General features: G+C 42.3%; 1 protein-coding gene and 3 long non-coding RNA genes across 5 annotated transcripts; 2 read left to right on the top strand and 2 right to left on the bottom strand.

The window, feature by feature from the left end:
* The first annotated feature begins 2,004 nt into the window (after positions 1–2,004).
* LOC308386137 lies at positions 2,005–3,789 on the top strand. 2 transcript variants are annotated; one of them, XR_013969729.1, is made up of 5 exons: positions 2,005–2,237; positions 2,331–2,765; positions 2,898–3,139; positions 3,235–3,300; positions 3,386–3,789. It is a non-coding gene; the product is annotated as an uncharacterized lncRNA (long non-coding RNA). The 2 variants fall into 2 exon arrangements; XR_013969728.1 differs by having other exon boundaries at positions 2,331–3,139.
* An 877-nt stretch (positions 3,790–4,666) lies between these two features.
* Positions 4,667–7,530, top strand: LOC308386255 (uncharacterized protein). Its single transcript, XM_080865671.1, has 5 exons — positions 4,667–4,972; positions 5,049–5,152; positions 5,616–5,760; positions 6,572–6,692; positions 6,861–7,530. The coding sequence occupies exons 1-5, from the start codon at positions 4,898–4,900 to the stop codon at positions 7,163–7,165; spliced, it is 750 nt and encodes a 249-aa protein (XP_080721797.1). The 5' UTR covers positions 4,667–4,897; the 3' UTR covers positions 7,166–7,530.
* Positions 7,531–8,007: 477 nt separating this feature from the next.
* On the bottom strand, positions 8,008–9,278 carry LOC308386266. Its single transcript, XR_013969762.1, has 3 exons — positions 8,900–9,278; positions 8,444–8,554; positions 8,008–8,322 (listed from the first exon to the last, which is right to left on the bottom strand). It is a non-coding gene; the product is annotated as an uncharacterized lncRNA (long non-coding RNA).
* A 569-nt stretch (positions 9,279–9,847) lies between these two features.
* Positions 9,848–10,896, bottom strand: LOC308386267. Its single transcript, XR_013969763.1, has 3 exons — positions 10,885–10,896; positions 9,966–10,636; positions 9,848–9,874 (listed from the first exon to the last, which is right to left on the bottom strand). It is a non-coding gene; the product is annotated as an uncharacterized lncRNA (long non-coding RNA).
* Positions 10,897–23,494: the final 12,598 nt, after the last annotated feature.

The raw sequence follows: 23,494 nt of genomic DNA on the forward strand, positions 1-23,494 counted from the left end.
TCCCTTAAGGCCAAAACAGAGAGAATGAGGAGGAGCTTCTTCCCCCAGGCTATTCGGGGCCTGAACCAGGTGTAGGACTGGACTCTCCCAAACACGTCACTATAAGAGTGGACTCTCACACACGTCACCACACGCACCACCACACATTTCCTATAATCCTATAATTCCTATAATTTATAATCCTTATCTTTATAATCTCTTCTGCTATTTGCACATTCTTTACTGTAAATTCCAAAGTTAATTTGTAAATTTTTGTAGTAAACTGTAAATTGTAAATATTGTAAAACTTTTCTTCTGTCATTTAATGGTCGGGCATTGTACAGCTACAAGCATTTCACCCCCATGTCATACTGTGTATGGTTGTGTGTGTGTGTGACAAATAAAATTTGAATTTGAATTTGAATTTGAATTTGACAAGGAGTGAGCCGGTGTGTACCTGGACGCCCATCCCCGGACACAAAGAACCACCAACGCACCGATGTCTGAGGGAGTCCGCCACTGGCAGGGGAAGTGGTGGTAGGGGGAGATAGGCCTCCAAACCTTGGAGGGCCTGAGATATCCCCAGAGAGGTGGCGTCTGACACCCAACCTGACATACAGACACAGACATACAGGCACATACATATACAAACATCCATTCCCACCCTCACGCTCTCATATGCACTTACTCCACACTCAACCAACGTGGAGACAGACATAAAGAGACGCTGTACACACGATCACACTCCCCAAGCGTACTCTACAAACCGGGTCTAGGTACCCTTGCCCCTGGAGGGGTGAACTGCACCCAGACCCAGGTGGTGTTACCCTTTTCCCTGCGGTGGGGGGAGGCAGACCGCCCCGACTCCGCAGCAGCAGGAAGGCCCCACACTCCAGACCGCAGTCGGACGGCCAACTCCTCCTAGCCCCCCCGCTCCAGCAGGCCGCAGCGAACGGGGGTGAGAGAAGACTCCAAACCTCCCTCCACCCGCTCATTGTAGTGTTGATGCATGTGTGTTCTAAGGTGCATTTAAAACCCAGGAGGGCTTGGAGCTACCTGCCAGAGAGCAGCAGGTAAGCGCATGGTCCCTCCTGCTAGCCCTCAATGTCTACGTGTATTTAAAATTGAGAGGTGGGCAATGACGCCAGGGTTGAGGTGTACACCCTGATGGTACTTTGGACTCCGTGTATCGTGCCCACCCCCAAGATCCTATATGTATGTGTAATGAGAGTGTGAGTAATGTGAATGTCTAAGTTGTGGGATAAAATTGAGGCAGAGGCAGCCAGAAGGGGACGGGGGGGGGGGGGGGGGGGGGGGGTAGCCTCCTCTGCACCCTGGTGACATACCCCTACTCCAAGGTCCTGCATGTGTGGGTGGTTGTGGTGGAGCGGGAAGAGGGAGGCAGCTGGAGATGGGGAGGGAAGGAAGGGAGGGGCAAGTGACCCCTCCCTGGGGCCAGCTCCCCCGCTGACCCCAGTAGGCACCCCCATACTCCGCGACCCGCCAGGGAAAGGGGGCCCAGGCCCATCCAGACCGGGGCCCAGTGCAGCAGCGCCTCCCGGCCCCACAGAGCCCGGGACAGTCCACCCAACCCCACCACAGAGAAAACTGCACCCACCCCACTATCCACTCATCTTCCAGACTACATAAGACAATAGACGCCCAGGCTGAGATCTTCCTCCACCTTTCCTGTATCTCCCCCTCCTGCAGAGAGAGTTCCTGAAGAGTGGAAAGCTCCTGGAAGATGTGACAATCTCCCCCACCAGTTGAAGAGCCCCCCAGGTGGCTCGACGCACCGGCGGCACCCTGCGCCAGGGCTGGGCCCCCATGCACCCACCCGCCCACAACCCCGGCAACACACCAACCAGGACCCAAGCCCCCAAGGCCCGGCCAGGGCCCCAGCCCAGAGACGGAGCGCCCCCAGAACCTCACGCCCATCCCCGGCCCACCCAGTGGCAGCCAGGCTACCTTTTTGGTGTGTTATAACTGTGCTGTCATTTTCATGTATTTTTCTAATTCCATTCAGATCATTCCCTGGTTTCTTTGGAAAAAAAAGTTTTCTTGGAAAACGAAAGATGCATAATCCAAGGATCCCTGTGACACCACCTTTTAAAGCATGGAAGCCTTTCAGTTTCTATGTATACTTGCTGAACTGTAATGCAGAAACAACACCTACCTCCTCTGAGGAATTTCAGCTTGCACAGGCAGGACTGGGTAAAAGACATCTCACAATGTCCAGGGACATGAACCATGAAGAGGTTTAAGGAATAAATATATAGATTTTCAGACTTACATGTCTCTGTAAAGATCATCAAGTCTGCAGGCATCACAATATTGATCTTCTTCTGCAGTTATTTGGACTTCTTCAAAGTGAATATCCTAAAATGCAGGGTCTGACTGGAGGATGGTTGCTCTACAAGGCTACAGGTAGGGGTAACAAATGTTTATTACATGATAGTCCCATAATTTGCACCTATGTGAACTAGATCTGGGCTCTACTTTTTTCAGGCGGTCAGGGTAAAAGGAAACTGACACTGGTCCCTCCTGATTCTGAAGGTTACACAGGGACCCTAATACGCAGTATGACAGGAAATGGGAAAAACTTGCTGTATATAGTACCTTTACAGCAAGAATTTGACCTTACTCCGTTACCTCCTGATGCAGTTGAATTTAAAAATATGCCCAAAGCACAATGCCAAACATGCAAAGTAAGTCTGCCATTGCATATTTTGGCTCTTCATGTGCAGGAGTGCACAGAGTCTGGGTCTTCAGCTGAGGACACAGAGGTACATACATCTTAGAACAATATATGCATTTATTTTAATGAAATTGCATTGCATTGAAATGGCAATAAAAAAATTGTCCCACTTTTTTTAAAATCTTAATCAGCAATGTTATATGTCTATTAATTATGATAGGCATGTCAAACCGAGGTCCAAATAGTGTCCGTGCAGCCTTCTGAAGAGCACACCGACACAGAGGAATTGGATGAAGAAGTAATATCTTAATATAAATGAGTATAGACCATTAACATAACTACAATGGAACTCTATTCAATATTTTAACTCTCATTTCTGTTTTAGAAACTTCAGTGTCCTATCTGTAACTTGAAATTTGCACCTTATTTCCTTGAAATCCATGAAAGCACATGTGGATAAAGGTAGTTGAAAAAGCAAGGCTTTTAAAATTACATATAGGATATAACATCTTGAGAATTTCCCATTGACACACCAACTTTTTCTTTATTTTTATTAGAAGCAAAAATGTAATAGACGTGGATGAAATTGAGGAGAACATAGTAGAAGAGGACCATATGAAAAGGTAAAAAACATCACACACACAGATGACTATTAATACTCTGAACTGAATAAAGAGTGTTTATTCTTTCATTTATGGATTTTTTTAGTGTCGACGATGTGTTGGATGCGATTTGTCAAAGAGTTGATGTGGAGAAGCAGTTCATCCTTATTTCAAGAACAAACATTCTGGAGAGAGACCTTCTGCAGTGGCAACGTCAAAAGAAAAATTCACCCACTGCAATGTTGAAGGTGTCCTTCTTTGGGGAAGCAGGAATAGACACTGGTGCCTTTCGAAAAGAATTTCTCACAGGTGAACTTAAAGAGATCAATTACTTTTCCATTCGTATTATTTATGTTGAAGAAATGACCAATCCCTAAATTTTATACTTCTGTAATATATATTTTATCTTCTAAGTGAACTCTGCTCCAGTTGTGTTGTAAATATGACTATATTTCTCCTTTACTAAACTATACATCAATCATGTTTATAATTTGGGATGGACTGATATGAAAGTTCTTGGCCGAAACCAAAAATGAGAAAACCAAGGTCGAAAACCAAAACACCGGTAACACAGGGAAAATACTCTTTTTTTTTTAAACCATAGCATGGCTGTGATGTGACTATGTTGTGTTATGAGCTTACTGGTTTGGTGTTGATAAAAGGTGTCAATATTATTGTCTCAAGTACACCTTTCTGTATACTATGATTTCTTTTTTGAATCATCCATCCATCCATTTTCTTGGCCGCTTATAATAATAATGGATACTTTATTGATCCCCATGGGGAAATTACTTGTTTTTCTCTGCATTTGACCCATTCACTCAGTGAAGCAGTGGGCAGCCCACTAAGCAGGCGTCCGGGGAGCAGTGTGTAGGGACGGTACCTTGCTCAGGGGTACCTCAGGGTAGCCGTTAAGTGGATTCGAACCGCCAACCTTCCGATCATGGGGCGACCACTTTACCTACTGAGCTATCCCTGCCCCAAAAATCCCTTGTGGGGTCGCGGGGAGTGCTGGTGCCTATCTCCAGCGGTCACAGGGCGAAAGGCGGGGTACAACCTGGATGGGTCGCCAGTCCATCGCAGGGCATCTTTTTTGAATCAATATTTTCATTTTGAATGGAATTTTTACATATCTGGAACAGATGTATGATGTTCCTTCAGTACATCTGTCATGTTAAGCCTTCAAAATCAGTGAGACACATTATGATATATATATATATATATGTGTATATATATATATATATCAGTATTGCCTCAAATGAAAAAAATACTGTGATATGAAAAAAATCTTATTTCACCCAGCTCTAAATGAATGTTTTACATCGGATAATTCATAACTTTCTTCTCTCAATAGAAATGGTCGCCGGAATCAAGACTCGTTTCTTTGAAGGACCACCACATCAAAAAAGTCCACACTATTCCCTTACTGACTTTGACAGTGGACTCTTCAGGCATGTTTATTTTAAAGAAAGGGAAAACTGTCATGTTTTATAGTATAAGCAATACACTCATGCTGTTTGTATAAGTAGGACTGTTGGTGAGATTCTGGCTGTTAGTTTGGCACAAGGAGGTCCTGCCCCTACATTTTTCAGCCAGTGGGCTTACAGTTACCTCTGCAATGGGCAGATCAACCCAACACAGCTGGATAAAAATTACAGTGGCAGATTCACAGTTGCGGTTACTGATTGACCAGGTGCTGTATAACTAGTAAAAATATTGCCTTAGTACACATTGCAGCTATATAATTTCATCTCTTAAATTACTTTTAGGTGGAATCTTCAACTGAGCAGTCACTTCAGGGCCTTACTGATGAGATTTTAAACTGTGGATTCACTGGAGCCATCTCGGTTCAAAACAAGGAACCGATTGTCCGGTATGCTGTGACAGGTTTTAGTTTTTCAAGGTTCAAGGTTCAAGGTTCTTTATTATTTGTCACATGCATAGTTATACAAGTATAACACACAGTGAAATGTAGCCTGACACGCTCCTCGACATGTGCAAAAATTGGGGGGGGGGGGGTGTAGAGGAAGAACATTATATATATGTATATATAGTATATACACTGGGTGAATGTGCAGTAGTAGCAGCAAGCAGGTGAATTCTGTACATTAATATGAATAGATATCTGACTATTTTACAGGATAGACAATATAAACATATTTAAAATTAAAGGAATTGTGTCTGGAAGAGTCCTGTCTCAGTCAATTATAGATGATGTGAGAGGGCGGGTGTGTGTGTTTAGGGCACGGATGGCTTGGGGATAGAAGCTTTTCTATATGAATGTAAGAAAAATAGCATCTGAAGATGTTGTTTAATCTCTTTTTTTGTACCCACAGAGCCATTACACTCCATGCTGTGCTTAGATTGCAGCCAATGTTGGAACAACTCAAGGAGGGTTTGCAGCTGTATGGCCTCCACCTGCTGATTAAGCAATACCCAGAAATCTGCCAGCCTCTCTTCGTCCTTGGGGGAGATGTGAAAGTGAGTACAAACGTATTTTCAGTTTTACATGTATGTATTACATACATTTACACATTTTGTTACATTACAGACACAAATATGAATCTATTTTATTTGAACTCTAAATGAAACACCTACACAAAGTGGTGTACATTAGAGAAGTGGAACAAAAATCATACATGATGCCAAATATTTATTACAAATAAATAACTGAAAAGTGTGGTGTGTGTAATTATTCAGCCCCCTTTGGTCTCAGTGTAGTCAGTTGCCCATAGACATTTCCTGATGATTGCTAAACATACAGTAAAGCCAGGGCAACAATAGAAAAACAAAACATTTCCATGTGTTAGAACGGCCCAGTCAATGTCCAGATCTAAATCCAATCCAGAATCTGTGGCAAGATCTGAAAACTGCTGTTCACAGACGCTGTCTATCTAATCTGACTGAGCTGGAGCAGTTTGGCAAAGAAGAATGAGCAAGAATGTCAGTCTGTAGATGTGCAAAGCTGGTAGAAAAATACCCTAAAAGACTGGGAGCTGTAATTGCAGCAAAAGGTGTTTCTAAAAAGTATTGACTGAGGGGGCTGAATAATTACACACACCACACTTTTCAGTTATTTATTTGTAAAAAAATGTTTTGAATCATGGATGAATTTTGTTACAATTCCCAGTTGTTTACCACTTTTTATTGGTCTTTTATGTTGAATTCCAATAAAATATATTCATGTTTGTGGCTATAATGTGACAAACTGTGGAAAAGTTCTAGGGCCCGAATACTGCATCCCTGAAGTAATCAAGCCGTTGGGTTGCTTTGCTTTCTAATATCATCATAGGTTAGTGCCGAGTTTGTCATGGCGTCCATTCACCCTCAGCTGAGTGAGAAGGGAACCTCCAAGCATCAGGTTGAGCTGGACCTGGTTAACTTCATTCAGGACTTGCTTTATGAGTCAGAAGGTAAATGGTTATTTTTGTCTAGTTTATAGTTGTCACATTCCAAAATTATATCCTAAGGTTTTAGTGACAAAAGTTACACTTGTATCGAATTCAAATATTTAGATATTTTTTTTGTCCAAAAGGCCAGGGTTCTTCAAAACGTCTTAAAATTCACTCTTATCCTAACAGAAGGTCAAGAACATGTAGCTGACGAAAATGGCCCAAGATCTATCACACCTGCCAGGTTTCTGCAATGGATCACCGGTCAAGGCCATGTTCCTCTCCTCCCCTCAGAAAAGAAGGACTTTGCTGTGGTGGTAAAATTTAATCACAATTGTGAAGCTGACTTTGGAAATCACAGCATCTGCTATACTGTTGTGTCATCCTGTGCTAAGACCATTGTCCTGCCTGTGAAACATATGAAGTCCTATAGTCAATTCAGAATGGTTCTGCTGGAGGCTTTTCATCTTGGCCAGGAATTTAACAATGTGTAAAGCATTGTCTATCAATAGTTTTGAGGTGTAACTCAAAATGCTGCTCCTTCCATTTAATGTTCAGGAAGCACATTTCAAAGTTGGAGATTGACAGCCAGAGTTCTTTAATGAGTGGCATGAAGCACACAAAAACATACAGGTTTACTGTTGAAAAATGTGCCAGAGACAAAAAAAATAGTTTGTAATGTGATGTTTGAGTGTTCACATAAACATTTCCTGGCAGGTTCATTTTACATGTATATCACATCAAATAAAGGCCTGAGCTATTCATGAACCTTCTCTGGGTTGAAAATTCAAAATAAAAATGTTGCCGCCTAGGAACGGTGAGCTAGTACAAAGTTAAGTACATCCAAATAAATGTCTCGGCCATGTGACTGAGAGGGCCTTGTTACATTGACAGTGTCTCTTAGTCTTGCCATGTCCTCCTCAGATGTCCTCTATCTGATGGAAGAATTACTCCAGGATTGCTCCCATCCAGCTCACCAATAGAGTTGACATCTAAGTACGCATCCTCGAGTTCCTGTGATGATTTAAAAAAAAAAAAAAAGATATTTCAAATGACAATTCAAAAACAGTGTTGGGAATTTCAAGACAAACAGTCAGCTCCATAAATATTGGAACATGGGAATTCTACTTTTGGCTCTATATGCCACGCAATGGATTTGAAATGAAACTAACACGATTGGCTATAACTGCAGAGGTATTTGAACTGTTTTCATATGTGCCTTCCACTTAAAGGACCAAAATGTTCTTTGAAATACCCCCAACTTAAAGCTGATAGTCTGCAGTGACAGCACACCGTGTTTTTTTCAACATCTCCAAGTGCACTTTTTGAAACTTGATTAAAGAGGGATTGTATAATTTAGATTTGTTTTAGTATCTCCACTGTGTCTGGAGTATCAACTGGATTCTGGTGGAGTCCCAGTGTCCACAGTTGTTGTGGGGACAGATTCCTCTCTGTCCTTAGAGGGTGGTTATCCCAACCCTGTCTAAAGACATCCAGATCCCTCTGCAGACGTGGAAGAAATGTATGTTGGGCACAAAACATGTGGACACCATCAGTTGGATTCAGAAGGTCTTCATCCTCGAGGTTGTGAAGGGTTTCATAGTGCACGCTTGAAACAGCCATCCACACATCTCGCCACAAGCGCTCTATTCTGTTCAACATCAAAATATGGCAACGTTTTCAGAATTTTACCCAGAAATTCACTGAATTGAAAAATATATAAGAACATTTTTCTTATTTCCATGGGACATTTATACAAATACTACACATACCTTTGGTTGTGAACACTCTTGCCTGACAGAAAGCTTCCTCTTCCACAGCCCCGGATGGTGAACATGCATCTTGCTATTCCAACATTTTCCACCCCTTGATCCCCTCGAACTCTGAAACAAAATTAAACATCGACAGTACAATTTGTTTTAAATCTAAAAAAAACATGTCACTCTTAAAATTTATTGCAGCCTTTGTGTTTTTAATATAATTTTACTTTAGACTGGTTATTAGAAGTTTATTGTTTTGGTCATTCAACAGTGTGCAGCTCTGTATAAGCACACCTTTCAAGAATTCTAAATGTTTGAACCATTTAAACATTTAAACTGATCATATAGGCTACAGTTTACACATTGCATGTCAAAATAATTACACTGCTAATCAAGGGGGGGGGGGGGGGGAATCATATTTACACATTTGCACAAGCATTGTGAAAATTAATTTTGTATAGATTTTACCTCAATGGAAAGCCATACTTTTGTACAGCCTCCAAGAAGAAAGCAAGTGCAGTTGATGCTCTGTTGTTGGCAGCAGCACCCAGGTACATGATCTAGAGATGTAAATATCATTAAGTGGAAACTTGGTCAAGTCAAGTTACTATAATTAAAGATAGAAACATGTTTATCAGGTATTGTAGCTTGGTACATTTATTTTATATTTATAAGTACAAGAAAAAAAGCCGGCTACATAATTCCCAAGGTAGCAAGCTGCCATGAGGTGTAGCAGTACTTGTAATCAACTATTCACCCAAATGCAAAGGGTAAAAAAAAATCCTTTTAGCAACTTGAAGAATTAGTTTACCAAGCATTTATAGTCACCAAATACTGACAAACATAAACAGATTAGGAACATTTTGTTCTACAGAAGGATCTCTATATTACAGTATATGGTAAGTTTTATGGTAGACCAAAACACAAGTATTTCACTTTTCAATTAACATCTCATTCAGCTCAATTTTGAAAGTGAAAAATCACCTTTCTTGAGTACCCATCTATTTATTTTAAACATCAGTTAGCCAGGACTACACAAAGATTAATGAGCACAACGGTTAGGGGTATAAGACTGTGGAATTCACTTCATTATAATTTAAAGAATTGTATAAATCTACAATGTTTTAAAAAGTGTTATATGTTTAAAACGATAACTCAGTATGAAGAATGCGAATGAATGTGATGTTGGTTTGGGATTCGACCGGAGAGAAATGTCAATATTAGTTTGTTCCTGATTTTTGGTGCCCATCGGTGATATAAGTTCGATGGTAGATAGGGGGCAGGGTTTAATAAGAATATTTTCTTCTTCCTGCTCCTTTTCACACATGGTTGTTGTGTTTTGTTGATAGAAGATGTGGTTGTTTTGTTTGATTTGTAGTACCAAGTGTGAAATAAATAAAAATGAAATGAAATGAAATCCCTCCGAATATCACCAGGCCAAATCTGTAAAAAGAACAACAAAAACAACAACTAGGGCATTAACAGGTATAAAACATAATTCAGTATTTAGCAGTATTGTCAGAATTCATCCTACCTTATTAGTTTATGGTTTGTGTCTATATGCATCAAGTATAGAGGACCTTGCACTGAATATGTCCTTCGGACCACAAATCCCAGCCTTGTCATTCTTGAGAAAATACCAGCAGAGTCCACACGGTGCATCGACGAGTACACTCTCTTCCACTGTACATGGTGGCCCATGGCTTGAAGCATCCCTTTCATCATCCTTTATCCAACATGAGGTGTTCTTGTCTTTATAGATCTTACTAAATTGTCCAGCTCTTCATCACTTGTTGTACTGTAGCACTGCTTTATGGAAATGCAATATTCATGCAAACGACGTTTCACTGTCCTCACAGATATTCCAAGAAGTTTTGCAATTTGGGTGATTGATAAGAACATTTCTGTCAGTATCTGGAGCTGTACAGGTGATACATTGTAATTTGGACGTCCCAGCTTTCCTTCTGACACTGACATCTGAGAGGGGGTTTGTTCATTGACGTCCTCCATACTGAGCACAGTTGACAGCTCTATCAGAGCATTTATAATACTTTGAGGGATCTCAACCTGATCGGACAAAGATCTTAAAAGGACCATCTCATGGTCGATAACAAACTGCAAATAGTCCACATCGAGGGGTTGTCTGTGCATGACCTGGGAAACTTTATGCAGTAGTCACTGAAGCATCTCTCTTTTTAGCTGCTCCTAAATTAAATACAAAGAATTTTACGTTACTTCACTAACTTTGTTGTTCTCCAAGCTTACAGATCAAGTAGGACGTAAGTTTCAGCTGAAAATGATAGCGAGGCGTTTCTGTTGAGCTAGCATTTCAGTAAAAAACGTTATAAAATAAAAAAACTGAATAGCCGAAAAATTTACCGTAACAATAGTCACTTCTTAAATTCGTAGTATTCACAGACTGCAGTGTAATTGTTCCAAACTTAAACACTCACCTGATTGTTCGCAGCAGCACTGTTGTTGGAAGACGACGCCATCGTTCATTGAGGGACAAGTTAACAGCAGCCCCCACCCGATACAATGCGCGCTACTTTGAGAGCATGGGAAATGACCACTTCTCACGTAGTGGCTGGGAAAACGTCTCATAATTGATCAGTTACGGCGTAATTTGTACACATTACTGCTTGAAAGAGCTTTAGTAACTGAGTTTTAGCAGTTATGCATGACATGTTTTCTAACATGAAAACATGAAAAATGGACCATCTTGAGCCTGCAAATACTTACTGTCATTTTACACTCCACTAATTAAAACAGACACATTTTTCTCCAAAGTTTTCATGGTGGAGAAGCATGCTTGGAAGTACATCACTTGTACTGCCTGACCCTCTTCCTTTGCATATGTGGGAAATGCTCACAAACATGGTACCAAAGTCACTGATAACACTGCTCAAATAAAAAAAAAATAGATTTCTATAAATGACTGTGCTTGTTATTATGTGACCAGCAATGTTTCCTCTAATTTATCATGTGTCTGAGCGAACACACAAACTCCCTGAGCGTCCCTTGGACCACTGTGAGCAACAGCAGACGTGTGCACTGTGGTCACGCCAGCATCGAATCCATCCAAGTTACATGGTTTATTAAAATAATCAAATTACAGCATAAGATAAGATAAGATAAGATAACCTTTATTAGTCCCACACGTGGGAAATTTGTTTTGTCACAGCAGGAAGTGGACAGTGCAAAAGTTATGACGCAAAAATTAGAATACAATAAGAATAAATACAGTACACAGCTGTACAGAATAGAATAAAATAATATACTATATACAGTAGAATAAAATAGAATAAAAATATACAATAAGATAAAAATAGAATACGAATGCTATATACAACTGAGTAAAAATACAACGATGCCAGAAAAGATTATTGCACTTAGTGTTATTGCACATGTGTGGATGTGTGTGTTTGTTCAGTTAAAGTCTTTGTTGTGGAGTCTGACAGCAGTGGGGAGGAAAGACCTGCGAAATCTCTCCGTCCCACACCGTGGGTGCCGCAGTCTCCCACTGAAGGAGCTGCTCAGTGCTGTCACAGTCTGCTGCATGGGGTGGGAGACGTTGTCCAACAGGGATGACAGCTTAGCCGCCATTCTCCTGTCACTCACCACCTCCACTGGGTCCAGAGGGCATCCTAGAACAGAGCTGGCCCTTCGGATCACCCTGTTCAGTCTCTTCCTGTCCCCAGCAGAGATGCTGCCGCCCCAGCAGACCACACCATAAAAGATAGCAGAAGCCACCACAGAGTCATAGGAGGTCTTCAGGAGTGGGCCCTCCACCCCAAACGACCTGAGTCTCCGCAGCAGGTACAGCCTGCTCTGCCCTTTCCTGTAGAGGGCGTCTGAGTTATGAGTCCAGTCCAGTCTGTTGTTCAGATGAACACCAAGGTACCTGTAGCTGTCCACAGCCTCAATGTCCATACCCTGGATGTTCAGTGGTTGCAGTGGAGAATGCTTGTGCCTGCGGAAGTCTACCACCAGCTCCTTGGTTTTACTGGCATTGATCTGGAGGTAGTTCAGCTGGCACCAGTCCACAAAGTCTTGAGTCAGTCCTCTGTACTCCTTGTCGTCCCCATCAGTGATGAGGCCGACTATTGCAGAGTCATCAGAGAACTTCTGCAGGAAGCACTGGGTGGAATTGTGGGAGAAGTCTGCAGTGTAGATGGTGAAGAGGAACGGAGCCAGAACCGTTCCCTGTGGGGCCCCCGTACTGCAGACGACCCTGTCCGACACACAGCCCTGAGTCCTCACATACTGTGGTCGGTCGGTGAGGTAGTCCAAAATCCAGGTAGTGAGGCGATGGTCCACTCCAGAGTTCTCCAGCTTGTCCTTCAGAACCGAGGGAAGAATAGTGTTGAAGGCACTGGAGAAATCAAAGAACATGATTCTCACAGTGCTTCCAGCGGTCTCCAGGTGAGCGAGGGAACGATGTAGGAGGTGAATGACGGCATCATCCGCGCCAATGCCAGGCTGGTAGGCAAACTGAAGTGGGTCCAGTGATGAGCTTGTTAGGCGCCGAAGCTGAGCCAGGACCAACCGCTCCAGGGTCTTCATCAGGTGGGATGTCAGAGCCACCGGCCTGTAGCTGTTGAGGTCCTTGGGGCGTGAAGTCTTTGGCACTGGTACAACACAGGAGGTTTTCCAGAGCTGTGGGACTCTTCCCAACCTCAGGCTCAGGTTGAAGAGGTGCTCCATCACCCCACACAGTTGGTCCGTGCAGGACCTGACGACCCTCGAGCTGATGCCATCTGGGCCCGCTGCCTTCTTGCCATTAATCCTCCTCAGTTCCCTCCTAACCTGGGTGGTTGAGAGAGACAGGCTGGAGCCTTGTGTTGAGTGTGTATTGGATGCTGTTGTTGGGGGTGGGGAGGAGTGAGCAGGGTGAATAGAGGAGGTGTGAAGTGTCTGAGGTGGAACAGCAGCAGTGGGGGTGGGTGAGTCTGCAGCCGATGTTGTAGACTGTCTCATGGTTGAATCAAATCTGTTGAAGAAATGATTCAGTTCATTTGCCCACCTCACATCCCTCCCAGGCAGAGAGTTCTGCTGTTTGTGGCCTGAGATGGTTCTGAGGCCTCTCCAGACTTCACCAACGTTGTTTTGCTGAAGCTGGTTCTCCATCTTCTGCCTGTAGCTGTCCTTCCCATTCCTTATCAGTCCCCTCAACTCTCTCTGCACCCTTTTCAACTCCTCTTTGTCTTTGGATTTGAAGGCCCTCCTCTTCTGCTTGAGGACAGCTTTAATTTCTGGGGTAATCCAAGGTTTGTTGTTGGAGAAACACCGTACAGTCCTGGTAGGTACGGTGTTATCCACACAGAAATTAATATAGTCAGTAATGCATGTAGTAAGGCTGTCGATGTCCTCTCCATGGTCGTCACAGATCACCTCCCACACAGTCGACTCAAAACAGTCCTTAAGAGCCTCCTCGCTCTCCTCTGACCATCTCTGCACTGTGCGGGTGGCTGGTGGCACCCTGCGCACTAAGGGCTCATACACAGGGACAAGGTGCACCAGGTTGTGGTCAGATTTGCCCAGTGGAGGGAGAGGTGATGAACTGTATGCCTCTTCAGCATTGGCATACAGTAAGTCCAGTGTTTTATTGTCTCTGGTTGAGCAGGTCACATACTGGGTGAAGGTGGGCAGTGTGGAGTCCAAAGAGGCATGATTGAAGTCCCCTGATATTATGAGAAGGGCTCTCGGAGATTGTGTTTGCAGTCTGCTGACCACTGAGTGGAGAGTGTCACAGGCTGCATCCGCGTTGGCCGAGGGGGGGGACATACGCTGTTATTGCGATAACATGCGAGAATTCCCGGGGCAGATAGTACGGACGCATGCTAACGGCTAACAGCTCAATGTCTCTGCTGCAGAGTTGTTCTTTCACAGTGATGTGCCCAGGGTTACACCATCTGTCGTTCACAAAAACTGCCAGTCCCCCTCCTTTCCTCTTACCGCTCTCTCTCGTCCTGTCCGCTCGCAGCATCTGAAATCCCGGTAGTGTCACGCTTGTGTCCGGAGTTAGCGGTGTTAGCCACGACTCCGTTAGCATCATGATGCTACATTGCCGGTACTCCCTCTGTGACCAGGTTAGCGACGTGAGCTCATCCATCTTATTGGGCAAAGATGTTACGTTTCCAATGATTACAGAAGGAAGAGATGGTCGATAACGTCTCCTTCTCGGGCGACGGCGCTCCTTCCCAGCACGACACCCCCGTCTTTTCCTCCTCAGCTCGCTGGGAATGTCGGGTCTGTCTGCCGGCAGTACCGCTGCGGGACGCAGCGCTAACAGCTGATCCTTACTGTAAACAAAGGATCCCTGCTCTGGGTCCCCAGACACGCGTGAAAAAAGTAGAAATAAACTAAGAAAAACGACCAGAACTAGCACAAAACGGTAGAACATGGTTGCAGAGTCTAATTACTGATACGTTAGTTATAAAAAATTACGAGAAGAAAAGATAAGAAAGAAAGAAACTCAGATTGAGCAGAGCTGCTGTAACAGGCTGCCGCACACGGGGGGCGCCGGAAGTGGCCCTAGTCTAGCATTTATGTTAGACTACTTTTAATTAATGCTTTAGCCCACTTATAATGAAAATTAAAAAAAAAAATTCTTGTTCATGACCTGTGTAGCATGTTAACACTATTGGAAGTAAAAATAACTCCAATTTTGAAAACACACCTTTCTTTTTCTTTCTCTCTTTTTTTTTTTTTTAAATAAAGCTCTGGCTTGTACTATGAGTATGAGTCTGTGATCAGGGAGAGAGTCCTGTAACTCTCTGTCTGCAAAATACAGTATATAATGTTGGGCAATTAATTATATAGTTACTTCTTCAGAAAAGTAAAACAAAGTTTTTGCAGCTGTTTACCTAAAAGTGCAGCCAAGGAGTTTTTTAAATAAACATTTCAAACTATTTACAGAACAATCAGCTGTTCTGCCTCAAATCTGATGCCACACAAATTATTTGTGTCACTCCAAAAAATAATTTCTGTCCACTATGAGATGAAGGAGAACAACAACCTGATACCTGCAGGCCTGACAACAGCAGATGTATCACTGCTGTAACACCTGTAACATTCAGCAGTCGCCTCATTGTTCTCACACACACAACAAAACTATTGACTACACTACACACTAACTACACAAGACAACACACCAACTTTATGCCAAACATGCTAAATGTCACAAATCTCTCACATCTCAAAACACCGCTGTCACTCCTAAATCTTCCCCCTTCCTAAACAACTAAATGCCACATTGCCATTTCATTTTTTGATTGGTCGACATGGTAAATTTTTCCACCAATAGGAAAGGGTGGGAGGTTTTTTTTGTTTTGTTTTTGCTCACAGGCGGAGAGTGCTTTTGAGTGTTTTCCTTATAAAACGCAGTTTTTACCGTTTCTTCCCGCAGTAAATATAAACAACGACAGTATTCAGGAAGAAAAACAAACATTGCAGATATTTTTATCATAACTCTGGTTTTACGTGGCCGATCAACACAATTTAAAAACTGGTATAAAGTCCACATTTTTTCCGTCAGTTGTTCCGTCAATTGTTCCTGCTCACATCTCCAATGGTTGTACACGTTGTCATTAACGTGGCTTCACTCCACATCAGCCACGTTGCTTTGCTAGTTAAAACACCGGTGTTGGCACATAAGGACGCTGTCATAGCCTGTCAACGTTGATTAGCACAGAAAAAACATGAAGGTGATTTTCCTGGCCTGGGATTTTATAAAAATATTCTGCAGTAGATCACAAACGAAAGAAAACCATTAATCAACTTATGAACATTACCTCTGAAGTTACAGCGGTGTTATTAGAGACACAGCTGAGCATTTTGCATTTTGTATAATTTTAAAAAGTTTAAATTTGTTCAGAAGCCTGTTGAACGGCAGAAATTAGGTTTTCTTTTCGGAAGTAAGTAAAAGGGAAAAAAAAACATCGGCCGACAGCGCTGTAAACAACGTTAGTCTTGTGCGTAACAAGCAAGTGAATAATGCAGAAAACAGATTTCGGGGATAGACGGGAAACTGTTCTTGAAGTACAGAGAGAGAGAGAGAGAGAGAGAGAGAGAGAGAGCTGTGTATGAAGTGTGATTTTATCGTGGTGGAAGCAAAACAGCAAAAGTTATAGTGAATTCATGACGATGCTTATGTGAAGCTTAGTTTGGATCTTCTTTTGCTTCTTCTTTTTGAAATTGAACCACACTTGGTGGTGTTTGTAGTTCAACTTGACCCGGTTTGAATTTCTTTTTTACTATGGATTTAATTTGTTGATATTCTAAAAAGTTTTTCTTGTATACATAACACTATTCATTACATATTACTTACGTCTTGTATATTGTACAGTTTATATATATATATTAGGGGTGCAACGATATTCGTATCGATATTGAACCGTTCGATACAGTGCTTTCGGTTCGGTACGCATATGTATCGAACAATACAACATTTGTAATTTATTTTATCAACTTTCCTTCTGACGATGCTGTCTGTGTTGAGCGCTCAGTGAATCTGCGTTCGACTGCTCCGCCTAGGGTCGACAGTGCAGCCTAGGCGGAGTAGTCGAACGCAGATTCACTGAGCGCTCAACACAGACAGCATCGTCAGAAGGAAGAGCGCAGGGCAAGCTAGCGAGACAGAAGTTAAGCTCCCCTTACAACATGGACCTCCCCCACTCTCATTCAGATCTGGCGTTTGGAATTATTTTGGTTTTCATGTGATGTATGACCCTGAAGGTAAGCGAGTCATGGACTAAAGTAAAACAGTATGTTGGATGTGCCATGCAATGCTCAATTACATGGGTGGGAACTAGTGTGTTAGCGCAGTTAGCTCGTTAACGTGTTGGCCGTCTAGCCCCATGCACGGGGCTATCAGGGATAGCTCATTAACGGAGATTTGCCGTGTTGTGGCGTTAAGGTCATTTCAACGAGATTAACCTGAAAGCACTAGTGGGAACACAACGAATATGACTGCACATTTACGCCGACATCATCCTAGTGCAAAGACAAGTGGAAGCAGAAAAAAACAAGCAAGCATGCTACTAACTTTAGCCGAGTCATTTAGACAGCTGTTTAATATGCTGCTGAGAATATAGCCCAGAAGAAGCGGATAGTATAGCTTTTATTTTGGAAAGAGACATTTCTCTGTAATAAACTCTCTTTTCCAAAGATGAGTGATTCCTCAATCAGATACAGGGCTCGCAATATCGCTAGCCCGACGTCCCGGGGCTAGCGATTTTTTCAGTCGGGCTACCAAAATCTATCTCTGCCCTGCCCGTCGGGCTTTTGTAGGAAGGAAAAATATATGTCAATGCTTTTGCATTCTTTCGGAAATGTAGCTGGGTAATTATGTCATTGGCATCGGTGAGCCACTGTCAATATGTGACATATTGAAATCGTGTTTGAATTTGCACTTGTTTTTTTGCTTTCACTTTGCAATCGCGTGAACGGTGTATAGAGAGCGACAGCACTGATCTGTGAGTGATGATAATTTGTGCACCAATTCCTCTGACATCGTCTTATTAATTGTTAGCTTACTATGCAAACATGACAAGTGAAATCTCCCGCAGCAAGCTTAAACATGTGAGAGGTTGATCGCGCAGAGAATCGTTGAGCTTATGTGAGTGCATGTGTAAAAGCATTTCAGTTCTGCTGAGCCAAATAAGACAGGTCAGGGTGAAGAAGTGACAGCCAAAGAAAAGCTTACCACAAAACGGAGAAGTTATGACAAATCAGACTATAAGGCAAAAAGAAAGTGCAGCTTTATGGTTTCATGGACAAAAGAATTTCTGTGGCTGCAAAATGAGGAGCTAAATAACCAGGGCTGCACATAAGTGGTCCGCAGGTGCGCATTCGCTGTCAAAATAAAAAACACGCACAAGGGTTAGGGTTAAATTTAAAAACTGTACTTTTGAGTTAAAATATATATTTATAATTTTAATAAATGACAAATTAAAAAGGCATGAACATTTTTTTTGTATCGAAAAAATATCGAACCGTGACACCAAAGTATCGAACCAAACCGAACCGTGAATTTTGTGTATCGTTGCACCCCTAATATATATATATATGTTTTTCCCTATGTTAATACTGTCCATATGTACATAGCGCTGCAGAACTGTACCGCCCCCCCCCCCCCCCCCCCAGCATGTTTACACTGAGTAGGAGAGGCTCTGTATCTCATTGTACAACTGTATAGTGACAATAAAGGCATTCTATTCTATTCTATTGTTGATCCCATATTGTGTAACTAGTCTGTCAAATGAAATAAATTCTGTTCCTTCTAATATATGTTTTAAGCATTTGATTTCTTTACCATTCCAATCTGAAAAGTTTATCATATTATTGGTTTGTAATATGTCAGGGTTGTTCCAGATAGGTGTATGTTTGCATGGGATTAATGAAGACTCCGTCAATTTTAGAAACTCCCACCATGCTGTCAGAGAAGAGCTGATGTTGACGCTTTTGAAGCATTCATGTCGTTGGATGTTTGAGCTGATAAATGGTAGATCTGAAATCTCTAGATTATTGCAAAGTGCCTGTTCTACATCTAGCCAAGGTTCATCTAAGAGGGTATGTTTTAGCCATCCTGAGATAAACTGAAGCCTGTTGGCTAAGAAGTAGTGCTGAAAGTTAGGCAGTTCTAGTCCTCCTCTATCCTTGGTCTTTTGTAGTGTTTTTAAGCTTATACGTGGGGGTTTATTTTTCCAAAAGAATTTGGACATGTATGAATCTAGAGATCTGAACCAATCTTGTGGCGGTTTAGTTGGGATCATTGAGAATAAATAATTTATTTTTGGTAAGACCATCATTTTTATAGCGGCAACCCTTCCCATTAATGATATGGGTAGACATTTCCATCTAGCCAGATCATCTTCTACCTTCTTTAAAAGTGGGATATGGTTTAATTTAGTTAGATCTGCAAGCTTGGGAGAAACATTAATACCTAAATATTTTATATTTCCCGATTGCAGTGGTGTAGAAGAAGCATTATGGAAGGAGCAATTAATCGGAATGACTGTAGATTTTGACCAGTTAATTGAGTAATCTAATATTCTTGCAAAAGAGTTTATCAATTCAATCACCCCAGAGATATTAGTTTGTGAGTTTTGGAGAAAAAGTAACACATCATCCGCATAAAGGCTGATTTTATGTTCCACGTTCTTGCATTTTATGCCCTTAATTACTGAATTCTGTCTAATTGCTGCTGCTAGTGGTTCAATAAAAATTGCAAACAGTTAAGGGGAGAGTGGGCATCCCTGCCTGGTGTCCCTCAGGAGACAGAAGCTGGGGGATGTTTGGTCATTTGTTTTGACACAAGCTGTTGGGGAGTTATATAATATTTTAACTAGTTAATGAAAGAGGATCCAAAACCAAATTTGTGTAAAGTTGCAAATAGAAATTTCCAGTTAACTCTGTCAAATGCTTTTTCTGCGTCTAAAGAGAATATTGTAGTTTCTAGGTTTTTACTGTATGAGTAGTCTATCAAATTAAGTAATCTGCGTGTATTTGTTGATGAGTGCCTACCTTTTATGAAACCAGTTTGGTCAGGATGAAGCGGGTCTCTTTGAGAAAGCTTTGCAGATTATTTTAAGGTCTACATTTATAAGGGATATTGGACGATCGCTTGAGGGATATACAGGGTCGTTGTATGGTTTTAGCAGGAGATTAATGTTTGCAGAATTCATATTTGATGGAAGTCTGCCCTTTTCTTTGATTCCCAACAACGTTCTGTAGAAAACTGGTGCTAGAATCATCCAGAATTCTTTGTAGAATTCTGCAAGAAAGCCATCTGGACCTGGAGCCTTATTATTGGGCATACTTATCAGGGCTTCCTGGAGTTCACCTGATGTCAGTGGCGAATCCAGTGCCATTTCTTGAGTGTCTAATAATTTTGGAAGAGTTACGTGGTCTACAAACTGATCAATGTCCTTTTTAGATGGGTTTATTTGTGGTTAATACAATCTTTTATAGAAATCCCTGAAAATGTTGTTCATTTGTTTCGGGTCATATATTGTGTTCCCAGTTGTTTTTTCTTTATTTATTTTTAGCTGGTTTGCTAGAAATTGACCGGATTTATTACCATGTTCATAATTTTGTAAGCGTAGTCTTTGTACTAAGAATTTTTTTTTTTTTTTTAAATCAATTATCTCATTTAATTCTAGTTTTGTTTTGCGTATTTTGTTCAATGTTTCCTGATTTTGGTGGGACGTGTAGGCTTCTTCTAGTGATTTGATGTTTTTTTCTAATTCCATAATATTTTTGTTTTCTTCTCTCTTTTTATGTGATGAGAAAGAAATTATTTTACCTCTCATCACAGCTTTCCCTGCTTCCCATAGAACAGAAGCTGATGTTCCGGGAGTGTCATTAAAGTCTAAATATGAAGTCCACTCTCTTTTAAAATATTTAATAAAGTCTTCATCTTTAAGCAGCGATGTATTAAATCTCCAGTTTTTTCTTGGTGTAGTATTATTCTTGTGCATTAGTGTTAAAGACACAGGAGCATGATCGCTAACAGCTATAGGGTGAATCTCAGTGTCTGAAATGTGAGCAGTGAGCTGCTGACCAAAAAATATTCCAGACGAGAGTAGGAGTGATGAACATGTGAGAAAAAAGTATATTCCTTACTGGTGGGGTGAAGGGAGCGCCATGCATCGCAAAGACCAAAGTCGCTCATATACTGTTTGATTATATTTGTGGATTGCCAGTTGCGCTGAGTTCCTGCTGTGTTGAGCCTATCCATGTCTTCATTTAGTCCAAGGTTGAGGTCGCCTCCAAGAACAAGTGTGCCATCTAAGTGTTCAGAGAGTGCACTGAAAAAAACCGTCAAAGAATGAGGGATCATCAACATTTGGACCATATACACTTACAATACATAGCTTTTATCAAGTATAGATTGTTTAATGATTAAGAATCTGCCCTCTGGATCTATAACTGTATCGAGTACTGTGAAATTAATATTTTTATGTATTAAAATTGCTACTCCCCTTTGTCTAGAATTATAACAAGCTGAGAACACATTAGGAAACTCAGCTGTTTTAAGTTCATTCGAACCTCTAAGAGGTCTGTGGGTCTCTTGTAAAAGGACAACATCTGCCTGTAGCTTTTTGAGTTGGTTAAATATTTTTAACCTCTTTTCTCCAGAGCCAGCTCCATTTATATTCCATGTAATGAACCTCAGTGTACCCATAGATGTCTGTGCATAACTAGGGATGTATGCTGTGTGTGTCGCTTAGACAGGTGGAGAGAATACATCACTTGTTCACAGATAAAGAGAAGGAGAGAGGGAAAAAATGTGTGGCGAGATGCTCCCTGAGTCTGACTATGTGTGTGCATATTTACTAATATGAGTAGGCTTGGCTTAAGTGAGTGTATTGCATAGGTCTGTGTGCGCTGTCTGACTAATATAAATGTGCTGCTGTTGAGCGCATGATTGTGTGTGATCGTGCTGTACGTATGTGTTGAAATAAAGGATGTTGTTTGTGGATGAGTGTGGAAGCAGGTGATCGAAGCAGTGAAAGAAATAAAGAAAGAAACCAAGGACAAGGGTGAGCAGCATAAAAACAAAAGGGGGAAAAGAGAGAAAAAAAAAACCTGAAACATTCCAATCAAACCGTTGATGGAGAGTGACGGTGTTAATTCTGCTATGATATCACACTTAAGATGCGATTTGATACTGGTAAGTTAAACAGATGTTAATGTTAAGTTAATGCAAGTTAGTGTGAGTGGATAGGGAAAGGGTGTAGCAGATTCTTATCTGGTAAGAGTCCACGGTAAAGCTGTCCGTCCACGTACAGCCGGTCCACAGTGATGACAGCGCGGGAGCCCTTCTGGATGAGGCCGCGTCGGATTGGGAAGAGGACTCTGCGTTGTTCCAGGATCTCTTTGGGGAACTGGTCGTTCACGCTGAAGTCCGTTCCTTTTAATTCCCTGCCGCGGCTTTTCACCTGTTCTTCTTGTTTGAAGTGGCTGAATTTGGCCACAATAGGACGTGGTCTCCCGGCCGGCGACCTCACGGCCCCAAGCGATGCACTCTATCGAAGGCGATTTTCTTTACGGTGTCCTCCGGCAGCTTCAGGTGGATTTTAATGAAGCTTTTCACCGTTGCCTCTGCGTCCTCTCCGGCAGATTCTTGAATACCAGAAAACACAAGGGTGTCTCGCATGCTACGCTTGTAGATCGATAACGGATTCTTTTATTATTCCTTAGCCAATACCCTTAACGACTTCTACTGCCGTTTTGACGAGCCATCAGGCAGCCTTCACACCTCCAACGGCCCCAACAATAGAGACACTTTGGACACTAATTCCCCCACCTCTCCCCCCTCCATAGAGCCATCACCACCTTCAAACCGTTCACCTACAACACCCCCCTCCTCACCCCACACAAAAGAGGATTTCACACCACCTCCTCCCACCACAACTCTTCATATTCATGAAGCAGATGTGAGGAAGCAGTTTAAGAACCTGAATGCTCGGAAAGCTCCCGGCCCAGACGGCGTGTCTCCTGCCACCCTCAGACACTGTGCAAACGAGCTGGCCCCAGTGTTTTCTGGCATTTTCAACTCCTCACTGCAGGCATGTCATGTGCCTGCCTGCTTCAAGTCCTCCACCATAATCCCTGTCCCCAAGAAACCTAGGATCACTGGACTAAATGACTACAGACCCGTGGCTCTGACATCTGTGGTCATGAAGTCTTTTGAGCGCCTAGTTCTCTCCCATCTCAGGACCCTCACGGCCCCCCTCCTGGACCCCCTGCAGTTTGCATATAGAGCCAACAGGTCTGTAGACGACGCCATCAACATGGCCCTACACTTCATCCTGCAGCATCTGGACTCCCCAGGAACCTACGCCAGGATCCTGTTTGTGGACTTCAGCTCTGCCTTCAACACCATCCTTCCAGACCATCTCCGAGACAAGCTTTCCCAGATGAATGTGCCTGATCCCATCTGCCGGTGGATCACTGACTTCCTGACGGACAGGAAGCAGCATGTGAGGCTGGGAAAGAATGTCTCGGACTCCCGGACCATCAGCACCGGCTCCCCTCAGGGCTGTGTTCTTT

The sequence above is a fragment of the Rhamphochromis sp. 'chilingali' genome, assembly GCF_963969265.1.
Source record: "Rhamphochromis sp. 'chilingali' genome assembly, chromosome: 18".
Classification (NCBI taxonomy): domain Eukaryota; kingdom Metazoa; phylum Chordata; class Actinopteri; order Cichliformes; family Cichlidae; genus Rhamphochromis; species Rhamphochromis sp. 'chilingali'.

Excerpts from the sequence above, each read along its gene's own strand:
- LOC308386255 (XM_080865671.1), top strand. The coding sequence starts at position 4,898 with ATGGGCAGATCAACCCAACACAGCTGGATAAAAATTACAGTGGCAGAT. Across the intron at positions 5,761-6,571 it reads TCCTTGGGGGAGATGTGAAA|GTTAGTGCCGAGTTTGTCAT; the intron begins GTGAGTACAAAC and ends ATATCATCATAG. Across the intron at positions 6,693-6,860 it reads CTTGCTTTATGAGTCAGAAG|AAGGTCAAGAACATGTAGCT; the intron begins GTAAATGGTTAT and ends TTATCCTAACAG.